Raw genomic sequence first — 17460 nt, forward strand, 5'->3', positions numbered from 1 at the left:
CTTATAAACATAATAAATTAAATGTACAGTGACTTCCTAAATTTGCTGGAATGTGTCAAAAGTTTTGCACGCTTAGTAACATGTTAAAGTACTTTTAAACTGAAATTCAGGAGTCTGAAAACATTTAGGCATTTTACAGTAGAATCCAAAGGCCAATGTTACATACCATAGTATGCCTAATATGCCAATTGTGTTTAAATACTTTAAATAACAAACACCAGCTTGTCCCAATGAATGTAAAAACTCATCTTCATTGTATACTGCATCTAAGAACTGCAGCACTCAGTGAAGTCCTCTCAAAGGGAAGCAGCAGTTTTGTCCTCAGAGGATAGGCCAGTTCACAGTACCAGGATGAGGAGGAACTCACGCTCGGGGGATTCAAGAGTGGGTGAACTACTATAGCTAATTCAGCACGAAATGAGAACACAGACAGTGGACGGCTGTGAGGAGAACTGAATAAAGTAATTTAATGGAGGGGCACCTGGGTGGCTCAGTCAGTTAAGCATCCGACTCATGATTTCAGCTCAGGTCATGATCTCAGTGTCTGTGAGATCAAGCCCCACACCATGCTCTGTGCGGACAACGCAGAGCCTGCTTGGGATTCTCTCTCTTCCTCTCTCTCTGCCCCTCCCCTGCTGGTGTTCTCTCTCTCTCTCTCTCTCTCTCAAAATAAATAAACATTTAAAAACAAATAATGTATGGGAAAACCCTTGTCACATGTTACACTTGATGGCAGCTAGTTTTAGACAGAATTTCATCTTCTCATTTTGACTAGTACACAAACTACCAGCATACTTACCAAGTATTTTTAAAAGCTTTTACATACATTTATTTAAATAAATTAATTCTTCAACATGAAGACAGTTTCTGACCTCATCCAATCTCATAATTAGGGAAGCAAACTCCTGGTTTCTCATAAGCCAGTGTGCTATATGATTGCATAAATCAATTCATAAAAGGGAAACTGACCCTATTTTTGACCACACGCTCTTACCAAAGCAAGAAATTTTTTTTGCTTTAAAAAATAATCTGAATTCACAGAACTAAATTTTAAAAGGAGATTCCCATTACAGAATCTGCCTTTAACCAAGGGTCCTTCTAACCTAAGGCATGTTCCCTTACAGATAGTTAACACGTGAGGTGGAATAGGAATCAGGAGAAGGAGGGAGAGGCAGAATGTGTGAAATGTGTGTGCCAGCATTCACTAGCCAGGGACTATCCACCAGGAATTGATACATCTCAGAAATACAAGAAGAAAATAAGAATATCTTTATAAAAAAATGTGACTTACATTGAACTTTCAAAAAAAATACAACTATTTTCTGAAGCAAGCTACTCTACCTTGGGTTCTAAAGCACAAGATGATTATGCAAATTGAACGGACAAAAAAAATAAATACAGATCTGAGAAAATGGTTTTCAGAAGGGTAGGGAGCTACAAGATAAGCTCCCAACATATATAACAAGCTGAAAGGCTATTATTACAAGAAAAATGGCAAATTTTATCACTCCTTTGACCTGAGGCAAGCTGGAAACTGAGTAGAAAACTACATATCGAGAAGGAAGAAAACGTGGTCCAAGAAGATCTGTGGACCCTGTTCTGATTAGGATGGTCACAATTCAAGGAATAAAAAGAGTATGTGGAATGGAGAATACAATTGTTAGGTACCAGAGCTGCCTCCTCACACTCTCTGCATACATACCGAACTAGCTCAGAGTCAAAACTGTCCTGAGCTGGCCACTGATGTGTCCCAACTGGAGCAAAGGCAGTCCTGTTACCAGTAGAGGCAGAACGTGGGACCTATGATAAATGAGGATGATGTCAAGGAGAGGGAGCCAAGCCTGAAAATCCCAAGGGCACTGATGAGAGGGGAGAGAGAATTTATTTGTTGCTGCCATTAGTTGTTGTTGTCATTGTTGTTTTCCCAGGGCAGAAGTACAATATAAAGCACTGTTTCTTTAGCAGGGTTTCACTTGAAGCCCATTCCAGAGTCAGAATGCCTGCCAGATGTTCATACACAACTTTGCTATATTAAAATTAGTATCAATTTGTCCAAGGTGGACAATATACTATGACCGAAATAACGGAGATCTTCCAGCAGAAGATGCCATGGAATAATTCAAAGTATTACATGGAAAACCATGTCTTAAAATAGGTACTTATTTTCCAATTATAGTTCCAGTCTCTTCCAGAAGACTCCTTCTGTGAACAGTTTTGGGGTTCTTTTTAATGTATCAAAGAGATTCTCTTGCTTATAGTTAAGAGAATCAAATTGTTTTCAGGGTAGGAGCGCTCACGGGTCTCTTGAAGCAGACACTATGACTCCATCTTCTTGTTCTCTAGAAATCCATCAGATGCATGCTGCAACACAGAAGTGCTTTCTTTCTTGGTCATAGTAGCAAAGAGCATATCCATCATCCCCAAGGTTTCTAGCAGTTCTCTTTGGTAATCAATCTCTTTTTCTACAAGTCCTTGAAGTAATAAAAACTTTTTGTCAACTACAGGTGACTGACCAATCACAGGAAGATATATATCTGGAAAGAGAGATAAAATACATCATTGATAAGTATCTCTCTAAAGAATAAATGAATAGCCAATATTTAGAAAAAGTATAAAAATATTAACTACGAAAGTACTGAGAAGTCTATACTTCTTTTATAATGATTTACCGAAAACAAACAATCCAACTGAATAAATGTACTCAAGAAGAAATAATTACAGAAAGTACAGTGTAGAGGTTCTTTCATTTTCCCATTAAAAAAATAGTCATAATCATTGTAGATGTCTAAGATGAAATTACTTAATCATAATTACTCTCTGCAATTCAGAGTCAAACTACTGTAAACATTTTCCTTCCTTTAAAATACATTGATTTACAATTGTTGTTTGTTTTCTTCATGACAATCTCTACTGGAGAACTGATAAAAACAAGAGGGGCGCCTAGGTGGCTCAGTTGGTTGAGGATCCAACTTCGGCTCAAGTCATGGTCTCACCGTTCATGGGTTTGAGCCCCACTTCAGGCTCTGTGCTGACAGTTCAGAGCCTGGAGCCTGCTTCAGATTCTGTGTTTCCCTCTCTCTCTCTGCCCCTCCACCACTCACATACTGTTTCTCTCTCTCTCTCTCAAAAATGAATAAACATTAGGGGCGCCTGGGTGGCTCAGTCGGTTAAGCGTCCAACTTCAGCTCAGGTCATGATTTCACAGTTCGTGGGTTCAAGCCCTGCGTTGGGCTCTGTACTGACAGCTCAGAGCCTAGAGCCTGCTTTGGGTTCTGTGTCTCCTTCTCTCTCTGCCCCTCCCCTGCTCGCACTGTGTCTTTCTCTTTCAAAGATAAGTAAACATTACTTATAGCACTATATGCTAACTAACTTGTATGTAAATTTTTTTAAAAAATGAATAAACATTAAAGAAAATTTTTAAAAAAGATATCGTAATCTATTTGATTTCATTATCTGACACCTCTATTGTTGCAAGCATGCTAGGATTTTTCAAGTTTTAACAACTACTTACCAATAATTATTTCAGCAGCATTGATCAAAACAGGGGCAAATCTTGGCTGAGAAAGATTCCTACAAAGCAAAAATTGTTTACTGAAACATGCAAACTTTACCAAAAAAATCCTTAAAACAGATTTACTGAATTGATCCATTAGTTTTTTTCAAAGGTCAATCTCAAAGTAAATGTCTCTCATTTGAGATAAAGAAGGATTTCAGATGCAAAATATAGCTTCAAAAACATAAAACATACCGTATCAAAAAATTAAGAACACGACTGATTTCCTTTTCATCCCGACCTGCAAGGGCATTTGCAAGGACTCCTCTTCGATTTAGCTCCTTTATGATGGAAACTGTAATCTCAGGTGTCTTTATTGTACAACTGGGCTGGAAAATTTTTCAGAGTCAACATAAGCAGATTAGACAGCAAGGGCAAAATATCATAGTCTTGGAACTTACTAACAGTTACCAAATTTAAATAGGTTTTTTATCATTACAGTTTTGAGTCATGGTAATGCACAAGGCAAATAATAAAATGATTCTTTTACAAATATGCTCCTTACGGGTTCATCAAGTATAACTAATGTACCATTCTGGTGGGGGACGGTGATAATAGGAGAGGCTACGTATGTGTGGGGGCAGGGAATATATGGGAAATCTCTGTTCCTTTCCCTCAATTTTGCTGTGAACCTAAAAATGTTCTAAAAAACTAAAGTTTTACTAAAAATAAAATGTAAAACACACACATGTATACACAACATACGTATTGTGTACATGTATACATGCTCCTCACTCACCTCAAGGACTCTGTCAAGTGCCTTAGAGACCCGGAAATTTTTCAGATCCCTGTCATATAATTCTAGGTGTTTCTTTGATGGCCTGTTGATCAAAATGTCATCCTGCATTACAAAGAAAATTTATAAAGAAAAATCAGTTTCTGCACAGAGTTGCATTGAAATGAAGTTTTTTCATAGTGGTATTTTTTTACACCAGCATGACCCTGAACTATCTAATAAATACTGAGCATAAGCCAGGAATGCAGACTAACTGAAAATGGAATACTTTGCCACATCAATGTGTTCTTAACTCTCCTACGATTTAACTTAAAATATATACACAATACCTCACTCTGGGCAAACATTACTCATTTCAATTCTTTTTACATGGCAGGCTGTGTGACTTAGTAGAAAAAGAAAACAGGAATGTGAGAAACAGATCTAGCCCCAACAACTCTGGTTATCAGTAATGAAATGCTGGATTGACTGTAACTTCTTTGTATCTCCATCTTCTCTGATCCAAATGGGGACATAACTGGCTCTACTACTGTTCAGGGTTGTTTAGGAGATCAAATCAGGTAGTGTATGAAAGACACTGTTCTTGACTATGGTAAAATACTGTAACATTATTATGATTCTGGATATCAAAGAAGTCGTTATTCCCCACTACTTATTAATAATGTCCCCAATCTAACAATCTGGAGAGAAAGCTAATTTAGAGAAGAGCAAAATAAAGTTAAATGCCATGTGAACTACACATTCCAGTCATGTGCAGGGATGGAGTTGACTGCTCTAACAAACTATACCTTCTAAAAAATGTAAGAAATATACAAATACCCGTTGCTTCATGTAATTTTTTCCTTTAATAAAAGTTCGATATGCAGGCCTTCTTCTCCTGGGAAGAGAATCCTTCTTTGCTTCAGATTTCCGATGTTTAACACTTAGTATTCCATTGGTCATTCCTACAACTATTGTCTCATCTTCATGCTAAAAGCAATTAGAAATAGAAGTTAGTCTATTCCTAACCCATCATTTATCTTACTTTCTCTTCAAAACACCATTTATAAGTGTTTTCCGCTTATCCATACTTTCACAAGAGTTCTATTCGGATAGAATTACTCTGCCTAACTATGCAAAAAGATAGAACAAATCACTTTTTCTTCCAGGATACGATTTTACTGACAGTACATGTTATGTCCGGTGTAAATTATCACTGGCACTTTGTATAACAATAAAGAGTCAATGACATCTTGGGGAACTTTTAAAATAATTTTTTTCCTACATCCTCTTACTAGAAAAAGCATTGTGCGATGGCATGACTTTCCACAATCTTGCCAAGAAAACATTTTGTGATAAACTTGTCCTCTCCTAATTAATTCAGATTTCTATATGATGTATTCAAATACCCACTTCTTCCATGGCTCATGAAACTTGACAGCGGACATTCCAGAAAGAGCAGTCAACAATGACAAGGAGGTTCACTTTGTTATCCCCTTTCATTTTTTTCCCCCTCAGAGAGCCAATGTGACTTTAAACCCTAAGTTAAACGTGTTGAAAAGAGATTCATCAATTTCCCAGATCCTGTCTTTAGTGTTAACAATGCCTACAGCTGTACTTGGTTTAAAGCTATATGGCGAGCAAGACCTAAAACTCAATTCATACTAAATTATTGGGACAAGTCATATAATATAATAGCAACTGCCTTAACTATTTCATGTGGCAAGAAGAAAATTAGATTTACTCAAATACAAAGTACATTCCATTTCAGTTTCACTGAAGAGACAAAGTTAGTGAAAGCTTTAAAAAGGGCTGAAAGTACTTACTGAAAGTGCAAGACTCAAAATTGAAGCTGCATAATCAAAACTGTGGACCACTTTATAGGAAGTCGTGCTATATATTTTCACCTTCCTAATAAAAAGGAAAGGTTTGTCATAAATCACCTTGGAAATGAGTATAAAATGCAAATTTTTATTTTTTAGAAATTCAATATACAAATATTAAATTTTACACATCAATGAAGGAAAATAACGATCCATAATACTAACTGCAAACTAATTCATCACTGAATCTCTTAACAAGGAGCTGTGTACTAGCACTAGCAATGTCTGCATAAAGACCTGAGTAGCCACCAGAAGGAGAGACCAGGAACCAAGGTCGCCTGAAGATGAAACCTGAGAGTAAAGAAGAAGTATTAAGCCCACTGGAAGTCAAAAAGCAGGGTTTCTCAGGGTTAGCAGGATTTACACTACGGGCCAGGTGAGGCGTTGCTGTGGGGGCTGCTCTGTGCACTGCACATGCTCAGCAGCATCCTGGACCACACCCACTGCAGGCCAAGCTCTCCACTCCCAACTGGTGCCAGCAAGCACAAGGGTCTCCAGCTGCTACTGTACATCCTCTGGGAGACACTGTCACTGTGGGCTCAGAACTACTGTGAACAGAGCCAACGCACACTTGATTTCTGAGGGACACATCAAAACGTGAGTCCCTGGGGCACCTGGGTGGCTCAAGTGGTTAAGCGTCCCCCACCTAAGCTCAGGTAATTATCTCACAGTCCATGAGTTTTAGCCCCACATCGGGCTCTGCTTCCCGTTCTGCGTCTCCCTCTCTCTCTGCCCCTCCCCCACTTGCATGCGCACGCACGCGCTTTCTCTCTCTCAAAACTAAACAAACATTAAAAATAATTTTTAACTCAAGTCCCAAATTACCTAGTAACGTCATTTCAGAGAATCTGCTGGGTGTTTACATAATAAATTCCTTTGTGTTAAAGATGTTTCCTAGTTTTAAAATATGTATACTTTTTCATAAACTTACTGAAAAACCAAGACTTTCCATAATAGTTAAAATAGGAAATATGGAAACAAAATGGCCAAAATCAAATGAATATAAGTCACTACGAGAACTGTGCCACAGTTCTAGCCACATGCGACTGAGCACCTGAAAGGTGGTTATCAAAATGAAGAACCAAATTTTCTATTTTACTTGATTTTAATTAACTTGAATTTTACTTTTAAAACTGAGGCAGTATTAGAATATTTTTCTGTTAAACGAAACTGTATTTAACTTTAATCACTATAAATTATTACCATATCATAGGGCACATATTGGATGCTTAATTTGTCTCCAGTCTCTCGATAATTTTTACACTGATTACATGTTGAAATAATACTTTAGATACACTGAACTAAATGAAATATATATTTTTTAAGTTTTTTTTAATGTTTTATTTATTTCTGAGAGAGAGAGAGAGTGTGAGCGGGGAGGGTCAGAGAGAGAGGGAGACACAGAATCTGAAACAGGCTCCAGGCTCTGAACTGGCTGTCAGCACAGAGCCCGATGTGGGGCTTGAACCCACGAACTGTGAGATCATGACCTGAGCCAAAGTTGGGCACTTAACCAACTAAGCCACCCAGGTGCCCCAGAAATGAAATATATTCTTAATTTTACCTAGTTCTTTTTGCCTTTTTGTGGCTACTAAAATATTTAAAATTACGTATGTAACCCCCATCTTATGTGTTGGCCAGCACTGTTCTAGACCATTAACTAATGGAATACTAATACCTATATAAAAAAGGAGTATATGAATCACATTGAAGTATAGAAATCTTCATGTGCAGTTTCAACTTTTGAAGAATATAAACTAAAATATATACATATACTCATAATAAATATTTTAAAATATACTAACATATAATAAGGATTTTTTTAAAGAAACCACAGAACAATGGACTTTTTTAATAGACTAATGTTCAAATGGTTCAATAAAATTCCTTAAGTATGCAAGTTAAAGCACTAAATTATGTCAAGTGAGAAAATAAGTTTATTGTACTATAAATAAAAGGTCAAAACTATTTTCTTTTCTTTTTTTTTTTAATTCTTTTTAATGTTTTTATTTATTTCTGAGAGAGAGAGACCGCGTGAGCAGGGGAGGGTCAGAGAGAGAGGGAAACACGGAATCCAAAGCAGGCTCCAGGCTCTGAGCTGGCTGTCAGCACAGAGCCCGATGCGGGGCTCGAACCCACAAACCATGAGATCATGACCTGAGCTGAAGCCGGACGCTTAACCGACTGAGCCACCCAGGCGCCCCAGGTCAAAACTATTTTCAACTCAATAGATTTTTTTCATAGAAATCATCTGACAGAACATTTATTTCATCACAAATAATGCAGAAATACCTCATTTCCTCAGGTAGTAAATACGTGTACAATAGCAATAATAAGGAAAGAAAATTAAAATGCTAACCTATCCAGTGACCCCGAGAGTAACCTCTGTCCAGAGCTGCTCAGATACAAACACGTCACAGTTTTATGATGATTTTTCAAAGACACTAGCAACTGTCCTCCTTTCAGAATGTCCCAGATTTTAACATAACGACCTCCTAGAGAGAGAAAGAATCATTAGTTTGAAATTCTGCCTATACATTCAATATTTAAAAGATCTGAAAAGCACTCTTTCCTGGACACTGCATGGCCTGGAGGTGAGGTGAGGGGCTCTGCCAAACCGCCTGGTCTCCACGCTGGCTCTGTCACTCACTGAGCTTGTAACTCAGTGGTTACAATGAGGTTCCTACCACATAGAACAATGGTTCCTACCACAAAGAACTGTTACAATGATTAAATTATTGCATATTTGTAAAGTTCACAGAACCACCCGCAAAATAAAAAGTATAACCAAAAAGCATTTTAAGAAAATTGTAATAAAATCGTTTTGCAAAAGAAACATGTCACTATGGAAATGAATAATATACTTTTATTTCCTCAAAAGTCTGTGAATCTCAACAAAACTGAAAAATTTCCCTATAACTTCTACTCTAAGAGTTAGAAGGGTCCTTAAAGGCAATTTAATCCAACAGTTTAAAAAGAATTCTTTTTGGGGTGTCTGGGTGGCTCAGTCGGCTAGACGTCTGACTTTGGCTCAGGTCATGATCTCATGGTTCATGCTGACAGCTCAGAGCCTGGAGCCCACTTCAGATTCTGTGTCTCCCTCTCTCTCTGCCCCTCCCTAACTCTCACTCTCTCTCTGTCCCTCAAAAATAAATAAATGTAAAAAAATTAAAATTAAAAAATAATAATAATAAAAAGAATTCTTTTACTATGGCAAATTTTATTCCAATGAAAAATTAAACAAAAATCTAGAAGGTAAAACTGAAGAACAAGTTGGAGAAGGGGGAACAAAGGTCTTCTGTATCCTGACTGGGAAACTGGGCCTGTAAGCCAATTCATAGTCCCTGTCTCACCATGTGTGGCAGCTCATGAGAGAGCACAGTTTAAAGAATGGATCCCATCCAAACTCCATTTCAAAGTCTACAGGAGTTAAGAGATTGCCCAAGTTCATACAATTAGCTGGTGACACAGTGGAGATTAGCATACAGGTGTCCATTCTCGCTTGAACTTATTTCCATTTCTCAAAATAACACCAAGACAAATGGATACATCTGACAATGTTATCAATTTATTTTGAAATTACATAGGTACTGGAGAAGAAGTACAAAACAGGGTAATTTCTATTTGGGTTTTAGAATTAAGACAAAAATTCTATACACAAAGCCATATACGTGCTATACACACTACCTTTGTTGTAATGTCAACACATTAATTTTGACTTGATAAACTAAAGAAGCTAATTTATTTCTTCCATTCTAATTTTGAAAATGCTCTAGGAGGGGCGCCTGGGTGGCTCAGTCAGCTAAGCGTCTGACTTCAGCTCAGGTCATGATCTCACGGTTCGTGGGTTCGAGCCCCGTGTCGGGCTCTGTGCTGACAGCTCAGAGCCTGGAGCCTGTTTCAGATTCTATGTCTCCCTCTCTCTCTGACCCTCCCCTGCTCATGCTGTCTCTCTCTCTCTCTCAGAAATAAATAAAACATTTTAAAAAATTTTTAAAAGAAAAAAAAAGCTCTAGGATCAACATCACAAAAAAATACCTGTTTCAGCTTGATGAAAAACGTATCAAAACCCCTTCTGACTCCACATTATATCCTCCTCCAGAACTACTGGCTACTTGCTGCATAAAGTCACTTCAATCAAAAGAGACATAAAAAGAGACAAGCCTGGGGCGCCTGGGTGGCTTAGTCGGTTAAGCGTCCGACTTTCGCTTAGGTCATGATCTCGCGGTTCGTGGGTTCNCGGGCTCTGTGCTGACTGCCAGCTCAGAGCCTGGAGCCTGTTTCAGTCTGTGACTCCCTCTCTCTCTGACCCTCCCCTGCTCACGCTGTCTCTCTCTCTCCTAGAAATAAATAAAAATATTTAAAAAAAAAAAAAAAAAAAAAAAGAGACAAGCCTGATCCTAGAATTGAAAGAACTGTGTTTTCGAAAGCTGCCAAAGATCTCTTAGGTAGGAATAACAGGCATACAACCTGGATTTCTCTCGTATATACACAACGCAGGCTCTCAAGTTCTGGGATTTCAGATCTGCCACTCTATCTTGAACAAATTAGTTTAAAAACTTTTATATATTTCCTTAGTTGCAAAATAGGGAGAAAACTAACTCACTTCTAGGCTCGATGGTATGCATATAATAGCACAGTATCTGGCTCACATTAGGTAATCAATAAATAATAATAAGTGCTCGCCTGTCCTGTTTATCCACTGAACAAAACCTAGGTATGTAATTCTAGAGCACAATGTTAAATTATAAAAAGTGATTAAAAAAAAAGTAACTGATAAAGACATGACTGATTCAAGACACACAATATCAGTAAAAGCAATTTTTAAGGTACCTGCTGATACCAGAAGACCTCCAGAGGGAAAAAGCAGGACACTCTCCACTGGCTGCCCATGCTCAACAGAGATCACGCTCTTGTTTGTTCGTGCATCAAACATCTTCAGGGTATGATCATATGACCCTAAAATGCCAGTTTTTGTATTATGTGAGTTTCATTACTCAAAACAACAAAAACTAAATATATGTGTATGTATTCAAACAAATTTGAAAAGGAGAAAGGGCTGAGACAAAACTTAAAGACACACACACATGTTCAAGATGAGATCACACCTACATACTCTCTGGTACCAATGATTATTTCTGAAAAAGCATTATGCTGCCCCATTCCATATCATACAGGATCTTAAACTATTGCTATCTTCAAATTACTGCCACTACTCAATCATCTGGGAACCCCTGCACAGACACCCGCCAAGACTGGACTGCATTATCTTCGTTTCTTGGCTGCTTGGAGGCTCTGTGAAAACCAGAGTACCAAACCAGAGTTCCGACACTCAGGTTTTCAGGGAAGCCTTGTTTCCAAACACACTTGGAAGACATTAAGAACAATCATCAAAAGATGAAAAAGAGAAGAAATGGATAAACAGAAATATATTCCTTTATAAAAAATTTTAAATTGCTCTATTCCAAAAGAGTCCCAAAGCAGTATCAAATTATGTCACAATAAAATTATCAACTTCAGGAGGGAAAAAGGATTCACCAACCTGTCACAAAGAGGTCTGGGTTCAGTTTGCTAGCACATCCACACCTCACGTAATCAGAATGCTCTCTGAATGTCAGAATCTCTTTGGAGTTTGGAATATCCCACAACCTAACCGTATAATCATCAGCCCCAGACACCACATGGTATTTGTCAGCTGTAAAATCAACCGTATGAACTGCTCTAAAAAAAAAAAAAAAAAATCAAGGGTCAATATATTAAAAAGCAAGATAAAACTAACATAAAACATAAAACTCTTTTTCCCCAAATAACAAAAAAGCAGCTCAGTTTCAGGGAGTAATTGTAGTGGGAAATCATGAGAGAAAAATCTTTAAAATAGATGTCTGTCCCTAAGGCAATTTAAAAATTTAAACATCCCATACACTATGAAATTAATAATATTCAACAAAAGCCTTAAAATTTATTTTCTAAGTGTTAACAATTCTACAAAATTGCTCAATAAAAGAAAATGTTCTAAATGTTGGAGCAAAGGTATTTTTAATTTAAAAACTTTCAAAATGGGGGGCGGCAGGCGCCTGGGTGGCTCAGTTGGTTGAGCACTGACAGCATCAGAACCTGCTTGGGATTCTCTCTCTCTGTCTCTCTCTGCCCTTCCCCTGATCACTCACACCCACTCTCTCTCAAAATAAATGGATAAACACTTAAATTTTCCAGGGGCACCTGGGTGGTTCAGTCATGTAAGCTTCCGACTACTGATTTCGACTCAGATCGTGATCTCAGTTTGTGGGATCGAGCCCTGGGTCAGGATCTATGCTGACAGCACAGAGCCTGCTTGGGATTCTCTCCCTCTCTCTCTCTCTCTCTCAAAATAAATAAATAAACTTCAATTTTAATGTTTCACTGATGAGAAAAGATCTTCCTGATAATACATTATAAAAAACACTTGAGATTTTTAAATCAGTAGCAAATTTCAGAAGTGAAATTGGTAATCCTGGTATAAAGTTATAATACAAAATTGCCCTGACCATTTATCAAGGAGCAAAATATTAAAATCAAGAAGAAAATCAACCTTCCATCTTGACTTCAAAATGAGAACCTCTAGTATAGTTCAGCCTATAGTGTTCTCATTCATAGCTGGGAGGTGTCTTTAGATCAGTGGTTTATCACCTTGACTGGTCACAGAACTCACTGAGAAATTAAATGAAAGCTACAGGAAATCTTCCCAGATAAATGTACATTTCTTAAAATGTCACATACAATTCTACAGAATTCAGGAGCCCCATCAAACAGGACCGCAGGACTGGACCAGATTATGCCCTCTGTCTTAGAACAACCATGAAATAAAGTATATATGGGTACATAATCTTCACAGAACTGCTCTGTGTTTTCATTCAAAGCCCAAAAAACAAAACAAAAAAGCGTACAACATAACAACAAAGAACACATAAAAACCAAGTCTGTAACAGATGATGACAGATGTTAACTAGACTTATGATTATTCTGCAACATACACAAATATTGAACATACACCTGTAGCTAACATGTTTTGTTAATTATACCTCAGTTTAAAAAAATTTTTAAATTTTTAAACACTGGCTCTTACTTAGTATGGCCTTCGAACTGCCTGAGGGGAGCTCTCCCAGTTATATCAAAAAGCTGAACTCCACCATCTTCACTGCCGGCCACAAGCAGTCTACCATCCTGACGAAAAGTAGCACAGTATGCTGTGTCTTTAAATCGGGAAAAGGTTTTTATAGGTTCTTGAGAATATCGGCCATAAATGTGAATCTACAAAAAGATAAAAACATAGTACTTAACCAGATGTCTCTAGATCAGTAGTAAATAAAAAAGACACAAAAGAAAGAAAAATTTAATATTATATTTACCCTTGAGGAAGCTGTGACAGCATAATTATATGGAGGCTGTGGAGAAAAGTCTACTTTTGACACTGCACCAAACTCCTTGATCTGAACAGGGGTCTTAATAAAAAATAATACAAAGTATTAACAGAGTTACAACTGGTAAGACTGTGTAAGCATTACATAATTTCTTACAGATGGTTTCTCTTTGTTCTTAGTAACGTTTTACTAGGTTGTATCTGATACAAAAGTATGAAAAAAGCAAAACAGGTCCAAATGCCATCATCCAGACTGTCATGGCTGTCATGAAGGTAAATAACTACGTGGTTGGAAAACCATACCCCACTCTTTGTCTTCAACTGTGGAGTTTTCCGTAATCATTGCTAGGGACACAAAGTTATGCCTAGGCCAGCCTATAATTAGCCATGTATTCTGTAACTGACACAACGATCACACCATGCAGGCTGCTCTGTACCTTGCTTCTTTTCACTTAATAACATATCTCAGCCAATTTTTCATACGATCAATAGATTTGCCGTCCATCATAGGGTACATCATAATTTACTTTATCAGTCCACTACTATGTGACACAGGTTTTTCCAAAATTTCTAGTATTACAAATAATACTTTAATCAACATTGATATACATATATCTCAGTAAATTTAGGGGAGTGTAATCTTTGAGTACATTTCAAATTGTGGACGTTACATGACCAAAAGCCATTTTTATCATGATGGATAAGGCCAAACTGCCCTCCAGAACATCTGCACCAACTTTCTTCTCTCAAGCAGCAGTGATCAAAATTTTTCATTTGTGCCAATTATAATAGAAGAAAAATAGTATCCAAATTATTGTTGTAATTGACATTTCTTTAATTATGAGTTAAGCTGCAGCTCTTTTATGTATTTATTGGCCATTTAAATTTCTTGTTCCGTAAACCTCCCAAACCCAAATTTTTTCCATTTTTCTATTTAGTTGTTCATCTTTTTTTTTAAGTTATTATAAATAGTCCAGAAGAACTAATTCTGCATCACTTTTTCCTTATTTTAAAAAGGCAAAAAAAAAATCTTCTTGCATGAGATTCAAATTCTAAGATTTAACTCATTTGGCATTCATTAATCATCTACTCTGTGCTAGGTACTTGCATGATTAAAATGATTAAGCCGTATGGACTTTTATAAAGAATTCTAATAAAAAACATCACACACTAAATTTTGCTCTCAAACTGTAAACTTGTGATAGATTCCTTTTGGTTATTAGTTCTCTGTTAGAGTACCCAAGTATAACCTATGTGGGAGAAATGAGCGTAAACACAAGCCCCCTCATTACCATCTACACTTACCTTATAGTTGTTCCAGTATAGTGTGTCTTGGGTGATTTTTTCACCAAGTACAGGATACGTTTGAATAGCCACAGGCTTATAACCAGCCATAATTTCATATAATTGGACTGCTGTTATCCAGGAATATATAGTTTAAAATTGATGTTAGAAATAATTACAGTGATTCTGCTCTATGTCTGAAAAAGAAAATATTTTATATACATGTTATTCTTTTTTTTTAAATTTTTTTTAATGTTTTATTTATTTCTAGGAGAGAGAGACAGCGTGAGCAGGGGAGGGTCAGAGAGAGAGGGAGTCACAGACTGAAACAGGCTCCAGGCTCTGAGCTGTCAGTCAGCACAGAGCCCGACACGGGGCTCGAACCCACGAACCACGAGATCATGATCTAAGCGAAAGTCGGACGCTTAACCGACTAAGCCACCCAGGTGCCCTGTATATACACATTATTCTTAAACCTGTATAATTTACACACTGTGTCATTTCAAAGGGCTGTGTGGTGGCTTATAGATTAGTGACCAATAAACCATTAGACAGTAACACAGAAGAGACAATCTAAAGGAAGCAGGTGGAATACAGATAGGGCTACCAAAGTGCACCCTCTACTCAGCTATACACAGAGGCTGTACACAAATACTGTCACATCTAACTAACCAATTTACAACACCTGGAAATCAATCTGGCTCAACCATCTCATCCAGTAGTCAAAGCGGAAGTACATTGGATTGAACTGTTTAGTTCCTAACAACAGAAAACATGAAGGTGAAACTACAAATACAAAAGTTTCCTGAAACCAAATTTAAGATAACATTTAATCTATAGGAACACAGTCTAGGATCTTGACTTCCTGAAAGCCTTAGAAACACCAAGAGGGAAAACTTCACTTTGCGTATTTCTGTCACTAATCATGGTAAAATTGCATTTGTAATGATCTCTTTTTCCCACTAAACTGAACATTTTGTACCTGGAAGACTTTTTCTAAGTGCTCAAAGAAAACCTGTGGAGGGAAATAAAGGAAGCACTGTGCTGGATTGTATGGGAGAACACAAAACTGAAATCACAAGTGGTGTCTGTAATATGAACATTGCTACACGGCAAGAGTCAACAAACTTTCTCTGTAAGGAGCCAGATGATAAGTATCTTAAGCTTTGCTTCCCAACAGGCAAAATGGAGAATATCATGCTGTTGCAAGAAAGTAACCAAGGGGAAAAAAAAAAATCCCAATTTTTTACTAACAACCCCCTCCAGAAAATTATGAGTACAATTTTATGTTTATAAATTAAAAGAATGAGATTTGTGGAAGCAGGGAATAACATTTTACCCACTTCGGGTTCAATGTGTCTCCTATCATCAAAGAGACTGCAAACAGTTACCTGTAAAACAATTCTAGGCTCACTGGCTGCCAAAAAGGAACCATCACCCTTCCAGGTCCAGCCTGAGTGCTCCTTCCCTTACTAGTATACAGGCAAAACCAGCCCTTACTAGAATAGGGGCAAAGGAGTACATAACCCTGCCTTGAAAGAAACGGCGTAAAGCTTTAAAAGTTTACAAGTGAAGGGGCATCTGGGTGGCCCTAGTGGTTTGAGCGTCTGACTTCAGCTCAGGTCATGATCTCGTGGTTCGTGAGTTCAAGCCTCACATTGGACTCTGTGCTGACAGCTCAGAGCCTGGAGCCTGCTTCGGAATCTGTCTCTCCCTCTCTCTCTGCCCGTCACCTGTTCATGCTTTGTCTCTGTCTCTCAAAAATGAGTAAATGTTTAAAAAAAAAACTTTTTTAAAAAAAAAGTTTACAAGTGGGGAGTAAGGAATAGTAGCGGTGGTTTGCCAGATTAAAGTGAGACACAGCACTGGAGGAGACGGAGGGGGGAACACGACACAATACAAAGGCATGCAGGCAAAATGTGAAGTGAAAATGAATACGAAGAAAATGATCAGGAAGAGGTCTGAGCCTGAGAAACTGGAACTAAATGAATAACAAGTACTATACCACAATACAACGCAGTATAACGATATGCTATAAATAACGTACGGAGTACTAAGAGCTCTAAAACGATTTTTAATTCTAACCGGGAGGCTCCCAGAAAGACTCACAATGTGCATTTCAGCTCGGCCTTGACGTATAACATTAAAGCCGACGGACCTCTTAAGCTGGGCACGGGGCGAGGGCAGCATTCGAAACCGAGGGAAAAGCATGAGCAAAGGCAGAGATGGAAATCTGCCCGCTGCCTCAGAGGGATGAGGGTTAACAACGGTGCACAGGGGAGAATGTGATCGCAGAGGAGGCAAATCCGGGTCGAAGCTAAGCCGCGGGGATCCCGAGAGGCTGGTTAAGGAGTTTTAGCCGGTCTGCGAAGACTGGGAAGCCCCAGAGGAGCATGCGAGATACCAAAAAAAGGCCCAACATGAGTCCGGACTGCGCCCACCAGGAGCCGCCTTCACCTACCTCTAACAGGCCCAGCGGGTCCGCAGGGACACTTTGTGTCCAAGGAAAATTTCTCGGATTCCGCCAGCTCCTGCCCAGACTACGGAGGCTCACTTGCGGAAGATCACGCGGACCCTACAGGGAGCTGCCGAGACACAGCGAGGGCAGAACTACCTGGCCGGTCGCACT

General features: G+C 38.2%; 1 protein-coding gene across 1 annotated transcript; it reads right to left on the minus strand.

The window, feature by feature from the left end:
* Positions 1 to 1863: 1863 nt before the first annotated feature.
* On the minus strand, positions 1864 to 17440 carry UTP15 (UTP15 small subunit processome component). Its single transcript, XM_039242062.1, has 13 exons — positions 17293 to 17440; positions 14853 to 15028; positions 13537 to 13629; positions 13254 to 13438; positions 11694 to 11872; positions 10985 to 11110; positions 8511 to 8646; positions 6095 to 6179; positions 5109 to 5258; positions 4293 to 4394; positions 3749 to 3882; positions 3512 to 3570; positions 1864 to 2534 (listed from the first exon to the last, which is right to left on the minus strand). Exons 2-13 carry the CDS (start codon positions 14940 to 14942, stop codon positions 2317 to 2319), a joined length of 1557 nt encoding a protein of 518 aa, XP_039097993.1. The 5' UTR covers positions 14943 to 15028; positions 17293 to 17440; the 3' UTR covers positions 1864 to 2316.
* Between the last annotated feature and the right edge of the window lie 20 nt (positions 17441 to 17460).

Source organism: Hyaena hyaena, unplaced genomic scaffold, assembly GCF_003009895.1.
Source record: "Hyaena hyaena isolate Hyena2069 unplaced genomic scaffold, ASM300989v1 scaffold_205, whole genome shotgun sequence".
NCBI lineage: Eukaryota > Metazoa > Chordata > Mammalia > Carnivora > Hyaenidae > Hyaena > Hyaena hyaena.

Coding starts and splice junctions, on each gene's coding strand:
- UTP15 (XM_039242062.1), bottom strand. CDS start 14,942: ATGGCTGGTTATAAGCCTGTGGCTATTCAAACGTATCCTGTACTTGGT. Junction 6,180..8,510: donor CTCTCGGGGTCACTGGATAG/GTTAGCATTTTA, acceptor CCTTTTTATTAG/GAAGGTGAAAATATATAGCA. Junction 3,883..4,292: donor CACTTGACAGAGTCCTTGAG/GTGAGTGAGGAG, acceptor AAAATTTTCCAG/CCCAGTTGTACAATAAAGAC.